At 37.8% G+C, this 19,910-nt stretch overlaps 1 protein-coding gene across 1 annotated transcript; it reads right to left on the bottom strand.

Annotated features, from left to right (window-relative positions):
- Positions 1 to 7,906: 7,906 nt before the first annotated feature.
- LOC139709762 (uncharacterized) lies at positions 7,907 to 19,040 on the bottom strand. Its single transcript, XM_071621723.1, has 8 exons — positions 19,011 to 19,040; positions 16,275 to 16,358; positions 15,247 to 15,369; positions 13,608 to 13,703; positions 12,428 to 12,514; positions 11,703 to 11,831; positions 11,030 to 11,221; positions 7,907 to 7,960 (listed from the first exon to the last, which is right to left on the bottom strand). Exons 1-8 carry the CDS (start codon positions 19,038 to 19,040, stop codon positions 7,907 to 7,909), a joined length of 795 nt encoding a protein of 264 aa, XP_071477824.1.
- Between the last annotated feature and the right edge of the window lie 870 nt (positions 19,041 to 19,910).

Genomic DNA, 19,910 nt, shown 5'->3' with positions numbered 1-19,910 from the left:
CCACGTGATATATGAATACTCAACCCCAATATGATTACACAGCATTAGACGAATAAAGGTTAGGCCTATACCTTCAAGGTTACATTTCAATTTTGATCTCGATATCAATCAATATCATGACTTGTATTTAACATGGGCCTGTCGTAACGTTCCTTGGGATAAAATGAAAATTTACCCCGCGTTATATTTTGATTATCGATCATTCTGTGAAAATAACACTAACTGTGAAGTTGGTAATGTTTGTGAGTGGCGCTTTAATGTTTATTAAGTTCATGAAATCTTCAAAGCTTCATTACCGATGATTGATGTTTCACACTCCCTTCATGAAGTAAACTATACGAATGCAAACATTCAACAGTATCCACACCCATTCAGCCACGCTAAGAATCATGCAAACACAGACACAAACTTCATGCAAACACAGATGTCATTTTTATACCTAAAGAAGCCGACATATGCCTATCAAATTTGTTTAAGAGATACATGCATCCGGTGCACACCGTCCTCCCACACACACACACACACACACACACACACACACACACACACACACATACACACAGACGCACACACACACAGACGCACACACAGAGATACGCAGACGCACGCACACGCACGGCCGCATTGTGTAGCACAGAGACATAGTCAAGCACATGAACTCAAACAAAACAAACAGCACATATCTCCGTCCATACCATTACCAGCTGCAGAGAACGACATCACGCATAAAAAACCCGAATTTTAAAATCCTTATCCAGTAAAATCGTAGACAAAATTGATGATTTACCCTATCTTCTGCCTCACATGTTAAATGTACATAAATGTGTTTTCATACTTTTATTGTATTTTACCGTCATTACATAAAGGAGAGATTGTAATGACATTCATGATAATAGGGATATTATGTGGTACAGAATTTCCCAGTCAATTTCAATCTCTTGCAAATCAATTTCCTCAAGTGGTCATTGAAATTTTAGAAAAAAACTATGTTTTGTGTCTATCGGTCCTTCAGTTTAACGCAAACGCCAAACCATTTTGTTTTAGAGCACGCAATTTCGTTTTCACGCCATCGAAAGTGCATAAAAACAGGAAACCGACTTCGTTTTGAGCCATCAGAAGTAAAATTTCTGTCTCGTCCGGTGACCTTGTGTCGAGAATTCAAATTCGTGTTTAGGAAGCCGATTTTGTACTTTATTCATTTAAATTAGAATATCATTTTGTTTACAATAATATCCGCGTGAACACCTCAGACACTTTGATCTCACATGCAAAGGTCTACATATTCAAAAGTTTATACTGTAGTTCACATTCAAATTTCGTGCATCAATTTCCATTCTCTTATTCTTTTCCTTTCTATTCTTTTACATTAATTTTCTTCTCTTCTTTTGTGCTATTCATGACTGTTTGTTTAAACTCTCTCTCTCTCTCTTCCTTACTCTCTTTGTTTTCCATTTTGGTTTTCTTTATTTGAACTTCATTCTATTGTGCTTGTTCTTTGTATATGTTTTTCATACACACATTGTGACATTCCATTTTCGGTGTATCTTTATCATGATCATAGCTATACTGTCTGCCTTTTGACAACAGGTTTGTTTGCCATTTCAAGATAGTCTGTCTTGTAATTAAAAATCCTTGTTTATTAATGTGTCGATCCTCATTCATTAGTGCGTTTTTTTTTTGTTGTTGTTGTAGATTGTCAATTAGTACACTGCCTGCTTCACGTTCATAGAATGGAACGGAATGCGTTCATCCAATATAGCACCTACTGTACTAATGTAAGCAAATCCAGAACTTGGATGCACATTGACCTAGTAAGAAGTATTCCATTAATCTCCAACACAATTAAAAATCAATTACGGCATTTGCGGTATTTGAATTTGAAAGATTTGATTAAACATTCTTTTAAACAAAATAATAAACGCGGAAAAAATCATACACATACCTCGCATCCTTTGGTTGAAATTATATGGTTTTTATTTAATTTTCAGTTCAGTTCAGTTCAGCTTTAAATTCTAATATCTCCAATCAATTCATCCAACAAAAGTCGAAACCAAATACAAAATGTACTTTACACAATTCTTACTCCATCATTTTGTAAGGAATATGAAAAAAAAAAGATCATAAAGTTTATAAAGCTATGGCAGGCCTACATACAATTTCGTAAACTGATTAAGAATAACAATGCATAGTTAGGAAGGTTGACAAAAAAGGTAAATATTAAAATGGAACAAAAAGTAGCCCACTGAAAAGCAAAGGAAGCAATTTTCGGGTCAGCCATAATAATTTTGCGAAGATAAGAAAGTTGTATAAGATCGTATGTTCAAAATCTAAACTCTAAAATCTAACAGAGAACACTGAGCGCTAGTAACATTCCAAAATTTAATGGCAGGAACAGAGAATTGAACGGAAAAATTATTTAAAATATTTGAAACTCCTGTCACTCTATAGTAAACGCCGTATGAAAAAAAAAAGCCATGTGTGTGTGTGTGTGCGTGTGTGTGTGTGTGCGTGTGTGTCATTGCCGTCTGTGTTAGAACCTTATCTGTCTGTGAATCCACTCATTGGTGTGTAGGCCCTATGTGAATGTATTCATTTACTTTTATTAATGTTTGTTTTTTCAACATGGTATATGAATATACCATTGTCAATCATTGTTTTTTGTTTTTCATAGATTTTACTCAAACTCGATTTCTTCTTTCAAAATCAAAATCAAATCACACTTTTGAAAGGCGGACTTCAAGCTTTTACACGATGGAGCTCCATGCACATTTTCTATTCTACATTTTAAATCCTTAATGGTCATTGCTAGTATGAATAAGGTAACCATAACAAACCAATGAATAAGCAAAAAGGTAAAAGTATTACAAATAAACTAAGTCTAGTATCAAAATGATTAAATTTATGAATGAACACAAACCGACAGCCAACAAGCAACAAAGACAAAAAAATAGAACAAACAAGGATACAAACAAATAAAAAAAAAAAACCAATGCGAAACAAAATAAAAATAGCTGAAAGTCACTTAGCTAATCTATCAAATTTGAGTTTTTAACGTATGCGATTAAGTGGTAAATGATACGACAATTGCTGGTTATTCTTTTTAACAGCTTAAACAATACTTGTCTTCATGAATCTTCATTTATTGGTGATCTTTTTCTTTTAACGTTAGTATGATCTCGAACTCATGTGTGTACGTGTGCCAGGGTATGTGTGTGTGTGTGTGTGTGTGTGTGTGTGTGTGTGTGTGTGTGTGTTATGGACAGACAGGGGAAGGAGAAGATCGGGACAGATTCAAACAGACTGACAGAGCCGAAGAGAGAGAGAGAGAGAGAGAGAGAGAGAGAGAGTCTGTGTGTGTGTGTGTGTGTGTGTGTGTGTGTGTGTGTGTGTGTGTGTTTGTGTACGTGTGCGTGAGGGTGATGATGATGATGATCCACATCATTTGTATGGCGCCATATATTTGTCATAGAAACATTCAAAGGCGCAGACTCCTCCAAGACAGTTAGCAATTAAATGTCTGGTGAAAAATGTGTGTGTGTGTGTGTGTATGTTTGTGTGATGGGCACACAGGAAGGGGAAGATGGGGACAGAGATTGACAGACAGACAAACAGACGGACAGAGAGAAAAGGAGAGAGAGAGAGAGAGAGAGAGAGAGAGAGAGGAGGGGAAGTGAGAAAAGAGCATATCATGAGACAAAATGTTGTTAGGCCTGTACAGAAACATGTACTGTCTGGGTCCCGTTTTATCAATAGATAAAATCGATTCTAAATTTCCTTACTACACAGGCTGCCATAGAGTTACAGTTGAAATCGACTATAAATCAATTTTAATTCTTCATAAAACAGGGCCCTGGTAGAAAAAACAAAAAACAAAAACACACAATGTATATGCTTTGTTCCTGTGTAGAAAACCAGATAGTGGCAGAAAGAAAGGATGAACAAGAACACAAAAAATGACGTTCCGTGTATTTTTATTATATTAAGTGTCTGGAACAATATGTACAAAATCAACGGTTTTCCATTGCATCAATAATATTATCATACAAACATTTCACAGGAACATTCATCAAGTACAAGGTTTCACTTGAGTTTCATAATTATCCACGTTGCTTGGGATGTGTACATCCACGCACATACAAGCACCGGGCCACATCACATAAAATGATATCTCTTTAGATAGTTAGTACACGGAATTCACATGTGACACAAACTCCAGTCCGAGATGTTCTTTGGTAGACATTGCCTCTACACGTACAATCGCCTATTGCACTTATTTTATTTTTCTTCCCGTTTGCCCATCATCCCAAACTTATCCCAAACTCAACTCGGGGTATAAGGAAAGATCGGGTTCGGATGATGTAATGATTAAAAATAGATAAAACGTTAACAAGAGTTTGATAATCTTGGAGTCGTGATGGAAGGTTTTGGAATGACATGATTCAAGGGATGATATCGTTTGATTGCCAAGACCTGGGGCCCGTTGCATAAAACTTACCATTGAATTTCAATGGTAACTACCGTCAAAATTAGGCGTCACAGCCAACCAGCATCAAGGATTATAAAATTTACCGCTAATTTGAAGACTTACCGCTAGAAAGGAGCGGTAAGTCCAGCTGTAAAGGTTTTATGCAACAGGGCCCTGATGTCATTGCCACTCGCTCGATCAAAAATGCAACGCCCGAGTGTCGGCTACCTCAAAAGCATTGTCAATGAATGATGATGATAAATCATAGCGATTTGAGAAACATACGTCCGTAACCTTTTACTCTGCGTGCAACTAACTTTGGTATTCAACTGACATGGCAGGAGAGGACGGAAGCAAGCCGTTCAAGTATCAAGGCTAGTTGCAAGCTCAGGAGTAATTGATATGGTCGATGAACTATTACAGTATGTCCCAAAAAAAATTACAACGGGGCCCTACGCAATGATATCTTTAAAAATAGAGAATCAATCTAAATACAAATTCAGGGTATGAAACTATAACTCATTGCCCACATCTTACAGAAAACCCCATTCAATTTGCTTCAGCGGTCCAAGAGAAATACGGAATTTTGTAGAGGATGTCGGGAATCTCTTCTGTCCAAATTCTGTCTATTATTCCCACGCAAGAGCATTGAATTGCTAAAATTGGAAGAATCAGACTCATGACATGCTTTACAACAATCCACATTTCTCTGTGACCGCTCAACCAAATTGAATGGGGTTTTCTGCAAAATAGAGCTAAGATGTTATATTTTAAGACCCTGAAGTAGCACTTAGACAGGTTGATCATATTAGGTGTTATCAATTCGAAAATCTGGTTGTAATTTTTGGGGCGACTTACTGCAGTATGTCCCCAAAAAAATTACAATCAGATTTTCGCATTGATAATGCCCAATATGATTAACTTTTTTTAATGCTACTTCATTTTAGCTCTATTTTGCAGAAATCCCCACTCGATTTGGTTGAGCGGTCACAGAGAAATGTAGATTGCTGTAAAGCATGTCATGAATCGGATTCTTCCGAGTTAAGCATTTCGATGATCTTATGTGTGAATAATAGACAGAACTTGGACAGAAGAGATTCCCGACATCCTCTACAAAATTCCATATTTCTCTTTGACCACTGAAGCAAATCGAGTGGGGTTTTCTGTAAGATGTGGGCAATGAGTTATAGTTTCATACCCTAAATTTGTATTTATATCGATTCACTATTTTTAAAGATATCATTGCGGAGGGCCCCATTGTAATTTTTTTTTTTTTTTTTGGACATACTGTACATGCAAAGAATGTAGCTCACCCGACTACCGATTCAGTTCGGGTTCTTGAGGTTTCCGAAACTGAATACTGCTAACATTCAAACCTCCCTCGAACCATCCGCCAAATCGGCTTTTCCATGCATGTTGACTGTTGTTGATTCATGATACCATCAACCATCACTAAAAATGAGGCAAACGAATATCTAAATGCGTGCCATGTATATTGTAATGATTTCTCTTTTTTCCTTGAGATTGCTTGGATACGCTCCCCCAAAACTCTCTTAAACCAAGATTCTGCTTGTGACCTCATCTGTCAATCATGCTATAAGCTTACTATAGATATTAACAAAGGACATCGGAATGCACCTTCCCTAGACCAAACATTAACTTGCCTGTTTCCCCGTCATGTGCTTTGTTAGTCATATAGTAACTTGGAAACATGCAAGTTATGCTTAGTCTATAGGGAAGATGCATTCCAATGTTTTCTGTTACTCAAATTAGTACTTTAGTAATGATTGACAGATGAGGTCACAAGCAGAAACTTGGTTTGGAAGGAGGTTTTTTTGTGGGCTTATCCAAGTAATCTGAAGAAAAATAATAGAAAACATCATGAAATATGTAGAACGTTTTTAGATGTTCGTTTCGCCACATAAGTGATCTCGAGTGTATTATGAAACAAAACAAGTCAACTTGCATTTGCACTGTATAGATCCTTTAAAGCTACCCCCGATAAACCGGATTAAAATTCATGTAAACTTCATTATCCGAGACGATTACACATGAAAACGTGATAAGTCAAGTAAATAAGGTGTTACTTTCTGTTTTTGTGTTGGTTTGGGTTTGTTTGTTTGTTTGTTTGGGTTTTTTATCACAGAATATGTCTAGATTGCTATTGCATTCCAGTGTCAATGCTTTTCCACCATAATACCATATTTACGTGACTTAACGTTGTCATGAATCGTCATCTTGGATAATGATGTTTGCCTACATTTTAATTCAGTTTATTGGCTTCATGCAGATTGCTAATTTGACTGGCACATTATGCCATTTTCAATACTGAGCTTATTTCTGAGCCCCATTTACATTTACATTTACCATTTACTGTATTAGATCTGTGTGACCCCTCCAAATTAGATATATCCCCACGCAATGATGGTGATACTATAATCTATAATATATTTTCAGTACTCAGTCTTGCCCACTGTGGGCACATTATTAGTGATATTGGTGTCATGCTGCGTACAATGTATTCGTTTAAAATGAGACCTCACATTCTTTCAGTATCTCAATTTTTTTTTCCATGCGGAGGTAACCAAGGCACTACAGTCACATGACAGTCGCTATTGGACAATAAAAAACCAGGAAGTGATTCAATACTTTTGACCTTATAGCAAAAGTTTACGTTTATCTCAGTTAACTTCACCGTCAGTTTCCAACCCTTAAAATTGAGAACGTTCAACCGTCTGTGCTCTTCAAGTCATAATTCGTGATGTGATCAGTTATAAGGCATTATTCAATGTTGAAATGAGATGAAACACATTGAGTTGCATACTCTTTGTCAGAGGCGTTAAGAATGAAAAAAAAAAAACCCGGAAAAAGTTATCATTGTCTTCTGATGACGCAAAAAGTACAGAACAGTGCTTTAAAAGCTAAGTACTTGTCTCAAGATAGCTCTATACCATCCGCAACGACGAGTCAAACCCGTCTTTTATGAGATATATACAGATCGAGCTGTATCTGAGAACGACGCGCCATTCAGAGGGGTTTTTGTTTGCTTGTTGTTGTTGTTTTTTTGCGAGGTTTACCGGAAATGGCATCATCGTGGCGATGTTGGCGCATTTCTATTCACCGAGGCACTTTTCAATCTTTTACACTTCTAGAAACGTAAAGGTGGAGGCCACTGGCTGTTAGGAGAGCTCCACCTACTTATAAAATGTATTGTCATCATACAAGCAGAATTGAGTTTTGATTACAGGTGTACAAATCAGACACCCATCACTTGAATTATCCAAGGTGTATACACCGCTGTAATCATAGGTGACGTCACTGGAATGTTGCCATGGCAATGATTCACAATATATGTAACATGTCAATGTTTCAGCTGGTGAATGATTGCATCTATAACAGTCCTATAAACAACATCCGCTCCTCGAATAAAAGGGGAAATCGTCAAGTTATCACACAGGTGCACGCGGCTGCTCTTGTGTCGTCATGTCTCGTTACCTGGCAACAAAGAATAATGGGACAGGAACAGAAAACAAAACAAAAACAAAAATGTAAACTCAGTTTGTCACATTGAAAGATGCAGTTGTAGCGTGCAGGTGGTACACTTGTGTTAAGTTGTTAGGCATTTTAAGCATAGCTTTACACGTACGGGTTAAAATTGCAATCGAGAAATGATAGAAAAAGACGCATGAAAGGGATCAAGAGAAAAAGGTATTTTTGGTCATCAACGCCACGTGCAGATATCAATACAAAGGTTCGCAACAAGAATTCAACAAAATCAAGAGACTGAACGTTTCTTTTTGTGTTAGAGAGAACTTATGTTAAGACAGTGATCAGGAAATAACAAAAAAACAAAACGGGGAAACAATCCGCAAAGTAACAGATTGACCGACCAACAACTCAGTATACTGTGAAAACACCGTTTAAAAATTACACAAATTTTGGAATCATGATAGGGTCTGTTGCTGCAGAAGTAGCAATCACTTTGAATTTTCATTCTAAAAGGTCTGATACTAGCAAGTTGCAAGGAGCAGACCCTGCAAGTTATGCTTCTATGTAAATTCACATATAGATCCTGTTAATTCTCTTATTCATTGTTAGGACAATCACACGTTCAATTTATTGTTATGTATCATGGTTTACTAGGAAACATGGAATATGGAACAATAAAAAAAAAAAACTTTTTTATACACACAATTGCATCAACTCCCTATATAACTTATCGGCTGCTGCCATGGTGACAGCATAAGCCAGGGGCGGATCCAGAAAACCCGTAAAGGGGTTTAATCAGCTGCCAAGCAACAGCAACAACAAAAAAGAAGGCTCCCGTGAATTCTTTTTTTTTTCTTTTTTCTTTTTATTTCTTTTATAAAAAAAAGGGGGCGGCCAGTGCGCCCCCCCCCCCCCTCCTGGATCCGCCACTGTAAGCATTACCGGGAACACTCTTGGTATGACAGAGCGCCATATATTATGATAAACGCCTGAAAGGGAGAGAGGGATGAATGGAGCATGCTCACATGGGTTTCCCGAAGACTCGAGTGAGATGTGCGGGGATCCACCTCGGTTAGCGTGGAAGAAACGATGGGTGCCGATTTCTTGACAAGTCGACATTATACAGCGCATGCGTGGACAGTTAATGATGGAGAACACGTTAATAGATGAACAGTAATTCATGAGTATGATTATTGCTGTGTGGATATTAGGTCGGGTTAATAAGGAACACTTCTGTACCAGAAATAGCTTGAAGGGAAAAAAAGACAAACAACTTTGCAAAATCTTATTAAGATCGGTTAATATAAGGAAGCCACGGAATGTTAAGATAAGCTCATTTTCGAAACACAAGCAGTTCTAAAATAGTTGATATGAATATGCAAAGTGAGTTAGCTGATGATGTCATCACCTCTCCATTTTTCCTTTCATCACATACACAGAACTAACAACAACTGAAAAATCAAAATGTTGTGCTAATAAAGTGTTATTCAGGGCTGAATTTCAAGATAATGATCAGTCAGATATTATGATTATCAAGATTTGTGACTGGGTCATGATTGTGTTTAAAAAAATGTAGAAGTTTTGTGTTTTGTGTATACAAATTATATTCCAAGTTATAAAGCAACATCATCAACTCACTCATTTGCATAAATTTATTCATATTGACTGTTCAAGAACTGATTTCTGAAAATTAGCAAAACTTCACAATTGTTAAAATTTTCACTATTGTGCTTACAAAACTTCACTATCATTTGAATGGATGCATAGCGTATAAGCCAGTTTACACTTATTTAGTGACCTCCGAACCACAGACTTTTCAAATATGTATTAATCTTTTAATTAGAAAAGCATCAGTTGAAATTAGCCAAGCAGAGTGTTATGGAAGCGACAATTTACATGTAAGTGCTGCACGAACTGTTTTTTGTTCATTTGATTGAAATGAACACACATCCACCTGTACATTTCGATAAGCACCTATGCTTCATACATGAATAGTTATAACATAGTTTTCATGAATAGAATTATAGTTTATCAAATACCTCAGTTACCATGTCAATTTCAAGAGGACTGCCGTTACGTCAATCTGCACATGCTAATTGTAACTGTGAATTGACTTATTCAAATTTCAAACATACTGAACCCTCCTCCCCCCCCCCCCTCCTCCTCACATACTCAACGCTCTTGTTCCTATTCACATTTCAATACTTGCGTGTAATCTGTAAAGAGCATGCGGTTGGTCATTTCTTTGTCGGGCTAATTTATAAATACCCCGTTTATCAGAAAAAAAAATTGTCGTAATATCACACAGGTGCCTAAATCTTTTGTTCTACGCGTATGCATAATTATGAGTTTTATATTAGTGACATATCATTATCAGTGTCAGAACCACCCGACGTATTACAGCTACAACAACATCTAATGTGTGAAAAATGGAATTCAACGTCTGAAACGTAATCGGGAACAAAAGGTCGATCGGATAACTCGTTGATTTAAAAGAAACGTAGTTATCCATAAAGTTGACTAAATCAATTAACTGGCCTGTCGCTTCAGTACTGTAATCAAAAACTGTTATAGCACGTCACCGTTTCACCATGCGATTATTATTTCACAAGCAATTTTCGTCTTCACCCTTCTCTTCTTCACCTTATCATAATCATATTGGTGTTTTGGTTATCATAATCCACTACTGCGATATAGGCAAATCATAAGCATAATTCTGGAGTCATATATATTTGGGCGAAATTTTCATTCTAATAGTATGCATTTTTGGTCAGATTATATTCTTTTTTGTTTCTGTGGAGCAAAGCTTGAATGTGACATTATTTTGTTTTTAGAATTCCGCGCGCGCGCGCACACACACACACACACGCACACAAAGGTACAAAGTCATAACTTTCCATAAAGTCAAGTACATTAAGCCTTTTTTCGTCAAAATATTCCAACGTGTTAATCATTATGTTCCACTCATGCAAGTACAGTCATTACGGAAAAACATCAATTTTTTAAGGCATGCAAACATGGCAAAATGATGATAGACATATGAAATTTCATTGTTTGAAGACAAATAATTGATACCTCGATCTTTGACGTGCCGTTCGCCACCGTGTCAGGTGGGACTGAATTGCCATTTGCCACGGCAGTGACTCCTCCTTTCCGCTTATCGATCGCTTTGGCCACGCCCACCATGCCCATGTCATCAGCGAGTTTACGCGCATCGTAAGACTCGACCAGGATTGGCTCACTGTTTGCATCGGGGCGGTCCCACTCCTGAATTATAGAGATATGATACGACTTTGAATTCCTGCGGCTTTGCATAAGCAAGTTAGTTTGTTGACTTTGTGTTTGTTTGTTTTTTCCCTAACACAGCTGAACACAACTGGACATTATTAATTTCTAAATGTAATTTCACGCCTGATGAAACGAATTTACACATTTGCGATGCATGACTTACAATTACAGGTACACTGTACTTGTACTTCTTTAATTGGTCATAATCATATCAAGGAGGTTTGGCGAGCTCGCCTATTGCCTCCTTGGCCATACATAGTGAATTTGGTGTAAAGAAGTATACTGCAGTAGTTCATACGGTTTTCAATCAGGTCCCCGAAAAAAAAATGTTCACTTCTTTCTTCAATGTATATGTTCACTTCTTTCTTAAATGTAATGTGCACATTACGCACTGAGTTGCTTCTAAAAGCCAAACATGAATTATTTCGTATTGAGCAGTTTCTTGCTTCATTTTATATACCTGGTGTTCGAAGTCAAGATCGATGCCTTTGTCGATGAGGACATTGCAGATTTCGACATGACCGTTTTTAAGCGCCACCATGAGGAGAGTGTAGGCGCTGCATCCAGCCGCTTTGTCCCCATACAAGTCCTGCACAAGAAAAAACAAAAACAAAAAACAAAAACGGAATTAGGGCCTATACAACAACAACAAAAAAACAAGGTTCGATATCAATGAAATCACGAGACAATTTATTTCAATAAATAGAATTATCAGAGCCATCAAGCATTCTCAATCAGTGACAACGTCCTGCCAATTAGTGTGTGATTTTTATATTCCATTTTTACCAATCACAGGAAAAAAAAAAGACTGGTTCAAAGGCTTGATTTAAAGACACTCATTCCCTATCCAGCTCAACGTTGTTAATAGGAGGACATGAAACCCAACATGTGGATTGAGTAAATGCAGCAATGTTAGCAAAAGACACCAGCGAATTTGGAAGAAAATCGACAAATCCGTTGAAAAGTTATGCATTTTTAGAGTTTTGGTGCCACCATCGCTGAATGAGAAGACCACTACAATATGTGGCGTCACTTCAAGACAGTAATCATATCTCGGTACAATTTGGTATGGTATGAATAATAGAGCCAAGGACAGACCATACTTTAATATACTTTATTGTATACTATTATGTAGATATCATTCTGTTAATCATTATTGTAACTTGACAGAAGTAGGATACTCACAATTTTCATGTTCAAATCGGCGTCTAAATGCTTCACGAGGTTTTCTACTGTGCTTTGTTGACCATCCGTGACAGCGTTAAACAATCGCTGAAAGGAAAAGAGGAGATATTTCTATTTTATACTGCCACCCTTGATGTGTTACGTTACACCTCTACTGGCAGTGCCACGCTGTACCCTTAAGGAACCCAATGTGTGAAAACATTATGGAGAGGCCTGTATAATGCTGAACAGTTTCCTCATAACACTGAATAAGAGTGAAAAACTTTTGGCCTTCAAAAAGGGCTGGAAAATAAATTATTGATTGAGCAGATTAACACATAAATATTCACAGCTTTGATGTTCAACTTTCAAAGATGCGATCTTAGAGTTTAAAAGTTGTAAGGTCGCGAATGTATTTAGCTGTTTGCCCTGAATATTTGAGTTGCTGTTTTGAGTTGTTTCTTAAGCTTAAACAAGTATACTGCATTTAAGAACTGAACAAATTTCCTTACACATTCTTACCATCCCCCCCCCCCCCCATTCACGAAATAATCGTATTGTCTGTACTATCTGATATTTGTGATGCACCTAAATTCCTATACCACTGAATCACTCGGACCAGGATGAAACACGTGTATTAGATTTGATGGGAATTTAATTCAACGTTCTTATTCAAATGCAGTGAAGTCCAACAAACACAATGGTAGATATTTCATTAAACTCAAACACAAACTAACGAAGGAATGGTATTTCAAAGTATTGCCACGAAAGAGTGACATCGGTGGCTTAGATGCGGGAACTTAGTCGTGCCATCGCTTGCAAAGCTTCCCATTGACTTCCATACAAATTTTTATCAATTAATATTCTTTTCAACTGACTCGAAAGGGTGATATCTGTATATCATTCGAATCAAATTATTCTGGATCTGTGAAGATTTAGTATGGGTGATCTTTCTCGTTTGTTTGTTTGTTTGTTTATTCATTTACGGACAGATTTCTAATTATACAAACCAAAGGAAAAGTGTGTGGCAATGTCAATGTAATATGTTATCTCTATAAATCACCTTATGAAGATAATATAGGCATTTGCAAAGACACCTTTATGTTTGTGCGTTTGTTGGTGTATATACATGCATGGGTGCAACTTTCGCTTCTTCTTCTTCTTCTTTTTTGTTTGTTTGTTTGTTTTTTGTGTGTCTTACCTTTGAAACAGGGAGCCTGGTGTCAATAAGTTCGACTATTTCATCCAGCCCGTTTTCTGTCGCCATTTCCCGCGCTCCTTGCTTGCCATTCACTCCCTATGCATGCAAAAGACACATGTACCAAACGTGTGGTATTCATCGCTTTGGTATAATTTCACTTCATGCAGATAATGTCATTACATCATGAGCGGCGATCACTGATTCAAGTACGACCATGGAGTTACCATGGTAACACGATAGATGCTATCTTTCAGCTTTTAAGCGACAGGCGGAATGTTTCCCTTGAGTTGTAAAGCGATTAGAGTATACCTCTTCAAAGAGAATAGATGGTATCTGTCCTTAGATATCCTATAAATAGAATGAAATCAATTTCATCTCACTGCCTTGCGTGATGTGGCTGTATTCCAGATAATATCATTATTTGGTGAGGAACAGCGTAGCATGCAGGACCTAAACAGCACAAATATAGGGAATGAATCCCACCAATACATGACAACAATTCAATTTGCAACATATTGCAATAGAGACAAATCCACAGAAAATCACTTTTGTCTGTAAGTGTGTGCATTCTAATCGTCCAGCATGGTTCAACTGCATATCAATTCTTGCATTTCTGTGAGAACACAAACAAAGATGATACTGATGGTGTTGCGTGTGTGGCAGCAAATGATTGTCTTCTTCGCTCTACGGTCGGTTTATGCTGTAGTGAACGAGACTCTGGTCTCAGCAGCAGCAGAGGCATCAAACATACCGGAAGCGATTTTCATTGAAACGTAGTCTTAACAAAAACAAAACAAAGCAGCAAATTTGGTATAGTAGATGATTAAACCAACACTGGATGCATGTATGGGTAGAAAATATTCGTTGAGATAGAGAAAGAAAGGAGAAATAGAGTTTTCCCATTTTTGCTCCTGAACGGTTAAGGGATGGCATAGTTTTGGTTGAGATGGAATGTCAGGTTTCCAACGTCTTTGGTGAGATTATGGGAAACCTTTGGAATATGAAAGGGCATGTACCATTCTGAGAGGAAGTCAAAGCTTATTGGATGAAAATTGGCTTTGGAATGGCTCAGATATCAAAAACAAAGGGATCTAGAAGATGGGACCCACCTTTTATTAGGATTGCGTATTTTACTCTGTTTTTTTTTTTTTTTTGATATCTCAGCCATTTCCAAACTGATTTGCATCACGTAAAATTTGAATTCCTTTTAGAATTGTATACTCTACAATATTTCAAAAGTGGTTTCTTAGTATCTAAGTTGAATTCTCACCACAACCAATACTATATCATCCCTTTAAGGCCTATAGGATCGATACTTTCTTGGACAAGATGTTGTACCTCTTAACCCAGGTGTACCGGGTGGTGCCGCGCATGGGCAAATTGTGATGGGAGGCTTCCTCATAAAGGACAGAGCTTAGATACGCTATCAGAGGCAACCCTGCATGGTTTCTCAAACCATGACAGTGGCGGATCCAGGCGGGGGCACACCGGGCGCGCCCCCTTTACTTTTTATTAAAACAAAAGAAATAAAAATAGAAAAATGCGGGGTGGGGGGCTTTAATTTTGTAAAGGCCGGCGCCCCCTCTTTACGGAATTCCTGGATCCGCCCCTGCATGATTATCATAAACCGTATCCTCACCCAAGTCTTATGGTTGACGTCGATTCCGCGATTGATGAGGAGCTTGGCTGTTTCCACCTGCAGTGAGTCTACGGCCAGCATGAGGAGGTTGCGGTAGAGAGACTTAGCAACCATGTTGCCGCCCTATCATCACCATGGCAACAATGGCAGAAATATAAAGAAGTGTACATAAAACGTAAAAAAGCAGTGGAAATGTCGTTTAGCTTGTAAATTGTATGTCGGTACACAAGAAGAATTTAACGTTTAGTTTTGTCGGGGGGGGGGGGGTGGTGCATGGTGACTGTCAAACTTGGCTGTATATTCAATGACTTGAAAAAAAAAATGTATTGTTCTACGTCCGTGTGCACATGAACGTAATTCATACAAACACAACGTGTACATTGAAGCCATAATGATTTATGATTATTGATTCACTCTCGCCGTTTACTGAACACGCTGGAAAAAATAGATATTCAGAAAGCGGAAGGGAGCACCTGCTTTGATCCTCGAAAATGAAGCATCGTCATTCCGCAAGTTTTGTAAATGCATTATTAAATTCACGTTCAATTTTGGCGTCGTCCTTAATAATGGAGGTTTTCCTCGCAGGCTACTGCAGTATATAAATTCGAATCAGTGGAAAAATACCTAGTGACATCAGATACTATTGTAGGTTTACTTTTACCAGCGTTGCAAAGCAGAAAGAATTTGATTTCATGCAGTCGGTCGAACAATGAACTCAAAATTAAAATTACTTTCTTATCTTGGCCATCGGCAGTGTCAAATAATTGTTTTCTTATGTTAATTTGAATTAATTGATGGTCTTGGATATAATGCTTAAGAACGAAGACAATTTTGAAAGTAAAAAAATCCCACTATACCTTCCACACGGAGAGCTACACAAAAGAAACGAAAGCAAGAAAATGTTTTCACCAAAAGACCTAACACAGGAAATGTCGCATACAGTTTGTCTCTATATCGCTGCATGTGAAGTGAAACTCATAATGATATGATTCTGCAGAGCTTATACAGACGTATCAACAAAATAGTACCTCATCTGCGTTGATGAACATCCCCTGTTGAAGAATGGTATCGACCTCTGACGTTCTGCCCTCCTGCACGGCAGAACAGAGGCGCTGGAAAATTGAGAATGTAATTTAGCGTAAAATTAATACCGATGGATGAGAGACGAAAAATTGTGCTCTAAAATTATCATCAAGTTTCAGGGTTAATTCATTTTACTCCTTCAGTTAGCATTCATATTTTATGGAACAGTCTCTTGTTTGTAACAGGAGAAAACGAAGACGAGAGGAGAAAACGGTGACACAAAAAATGTGCTCCAAAATTATTATCAAGTTTCAGGGTTAATTCATCTTTGCTCCTTCAGTTAGCATTCATTTTTATGGAACAGTCTCTTGTTTGTAACAGGAGAAAACAAAGACGAAGGGTATATGAAAACATCGGGAATGGTATCACTGTAGCGTTCTACTTAAGGATGACTGTATGTGGCTTCCAAAATTGGGCCAATTCGCAAGATATACATCCAATCAAACCAGACGATTCCCAACTACTACTAATTTTTCTTATGCATTTAACAGGTAAGATTGAAGTGGGAAAGTTCAAAGAAATGAAATCAGAAATTAAATGACTGAAAATTGCTTATAGAACTCTGGGAACACCTAATGCATTAGAATAGCTACAGCATGTTATAGAGGGAACATGGACAAGAGGTGAGGAAAGAATGCAAATTTGCAGAAGACGATAAATATGATATTTCTGCATTCCACGAGAATACAACCACGACAATGGCGAATAAATTGACATTAGGCAGCGGGTACGTAATCATTTACACAGTTTATCATACATGAGGCAAGCTTGAAAAACAGATCAGAAGATAATATATATATGTATATATATATATATATATATATATACATATATATATATATATATATACATACATATACATATGTGTGTGTGTGTGTGTGTGTGTGTGTTGAGATTTCACGTATTGGCTCCACGAAGAAATGAAGAAACAAACTGGTCATCGTTTATTCTTTAATGGCCAAAAATGCATTACCAGTTTATATAATTATATATATATATATATATATATATATATATATATATATATATATATCAGATTGGTCAGTTGATTATATATATAACGAAATCAATACTCCGTCGTTTCCAGGCAGCCTACGGGGTCATGAGGACAGGCTGGCTCGACTACACGCACGGACAGATATCCGATCGATGTCTTTTGAGCGATTTTGTTTAATAATTCATCAAATCAAGTTTTAATCGATTTCCTCAGGCATGAACAAAGCGTATGGGGGTAGGTGGTATATAAGTACAGTCTTCTAACAATAATATTGTAATTGTATGTCGTTATGTGCGTATTATGGTGTCCTCCGTGTATGCGGGTGTGTGTTTGTGTATTTTTATGAATTTGTTTGTGTGTGTATATGTGTTTGTGTGCACCGCAGCTAATCAAGCATGTCTTATCTACAATTTTTATTCACTGCGAGAAGCTCAATCTATTGGTATACCCAACAGCCGTTTTGTTAAGCTCCTACGATTCAGTGAGAACCCTCGTCTCATCTCTGTCTCTCTTATCATAGCATTTTCTATCTTTATATACGATTTAATCTGACAACCAAAAACATCCTTACACTTAAAACTCTTCATTTCCTTGCCCTTCTTAATCCCCCATACACTTATAAATTTTGAAGCTGCTGTCACTGAAAATCTCATACGGCACAAGAATAACTTTATGTCATGCCCGCCGCATACATCTTTGGAATATTATAGCTATGCTGTATTCTTTTTTTTTTGACAATCAGCAATGATAATATACCACTGATATGAAAATAGAGAGTAAGATAGATATCAAAATGAAAGAGGGCATTTCTATCCTGAACACGCAATTTGAACGCAGCGGAGACGAATCAATTAATGCGACCATTCACTCATGTCCTCCGCTTCGATCTGTTGTCGGTGAGTACAGACTCCAAAAACAACGTTTTTATCCACACCACATGTTGCGTTGTCATAAGCTCGTTGTGATGAAGCCTTTTGAAAACGACCGCGATAGTATCGATTATCTCGTCGCGATATCAAACACAGGCGGACATAGCGGAAAGAAAATCGATACTTGGCTAGACATTTTTTTGCCACTGACATGGTCAATGGCGTTGGTTCAGTCTTGTAGCTGTGGTTAGATTGCACGTTAACTCATTTCGAATCCTCATACCCTTATGATAAGGTTTATTTGGGTTTGTAGGGTTAAGTTTTGCAGGAAATGAAATCGACAAATCTGCAGTATACTGGTCAGGTTGAGATACGATCACTCCAGGGGGGTGTATTGTCGGCATTATTGACCGTCGCACGCTCGGTTGGCGCTATGGGATCGTAGTAAACTCGGTTTGCACGAAGCTAGAAGTTTGATATGGTGACTCAGAAACGTAGAAAACTATGCTCATATGCCTATATCTGAAGACTATATCATATCTTTAAAATATTCTTATCTTGATGACCTGCAATTGATTAGTTGCGATAGATCTTTTCTTTGCGGACCTCGTAAATAACGGACAATATAGAATCATGCTGTCATTTTTCGAGCTTCCTGCTTCCACTTCACAATGTTATAGGGCTGTGTCTGTCTGTGGAACCCCTGGATTAGCATCGCACATTTTTCACTTTCATCGACTCGGGTTGGCAAACAATATCCCGATCCACTGAGCTATTAAGGAAAGAAAGAGAAGAGGAAGATAAAATATACTGACCCGTATTGTCTCCTTCTCGGCGGATACCATGGTAACAGCGACCACGTTCTCACGCTCGATTTCACACTGTCGTCTGCTTGTCTTGCTTTTCAAGGAGGGTCGACGGTACTGTTCATTCGAAAACTTCCACCCACTTTTCGAGTAACGACTACAAATCAGTCAATCAAGTTGGTGACAGTCTGTTCTGTTCCATTTTGGGGGGGAAATCCCACGAATTCAGGCACACATGAATGTATAAATGTCGTCCTTTGGTTGTTTCCTCGAAGATACGGCGATAAAATGGGTCCGGGCACTGATTCGTGCTCGTGACTTGTGTTGCTCGTTGACACTGCTGGCAGCACTCTCTTGAAGCTACGTGGTACTCAACCCGACGACTCAGCAGTGAACTGCGATGAGCTCACTGAGGTGGAACGCACGTTATGACTATAAAGCGTGCAGGGAAATCTTCCGTGTCGCCTCGACTTTCTTCTCATGGAGTAGGATCAGGCGAATCATCCTATTTAAAGAAAAAAAAAAGGATTTCAGATTGAAAGCAGGTTACAAAATATTCGTGGCGGACAGTGTGTTGATATTGATGGAATTAAAAGCAAAGTCCACAATGTACCTTATTGCGTATATATTATGCGTCATATCGACAACACATTGTACGTCAAAGACCAAATTGATTAATAAACTGGTGAGATCGTATCAGCTACTATAGTGGGAAAACAAATGACAACATGTTGACGTCACAATGCAGAATTGGGTCGATAAGAGAGTAATTTGATTGGATTATAAGGAGAAATGAATGTTGTGACACCACAAAAAGTTCAGAATCATTTAGCAATACAAGTCTAACATGTTGACCAGCACAAAGGCAGGGCTCCCATGTTGAAAAACCATGACAAAACATGTTCACAT

This window comes from Diadema antillarum, unplaced genomic scaffold (genome assembly GCF_040938485.1).
Source record: "Diadema antillarum isolate AM-2024a unplaced genomic scaffold, OU_Dant_1.0 seq00001469_RagTag, whole genome shotgun sequence".
In the NCBI taxonomy this organism is placed as follows: Eukaryota; Metazoa; Echinodermata; class Echinoidea; order Diadematoida; family Diadematidae; genus Diadema; species Diadema antillarum.
The sequence above is the reverse complement of the archived record's forward strand: the minus strand, read 5'-3'. Positions and strand labels throughout refer to the sequence as shown.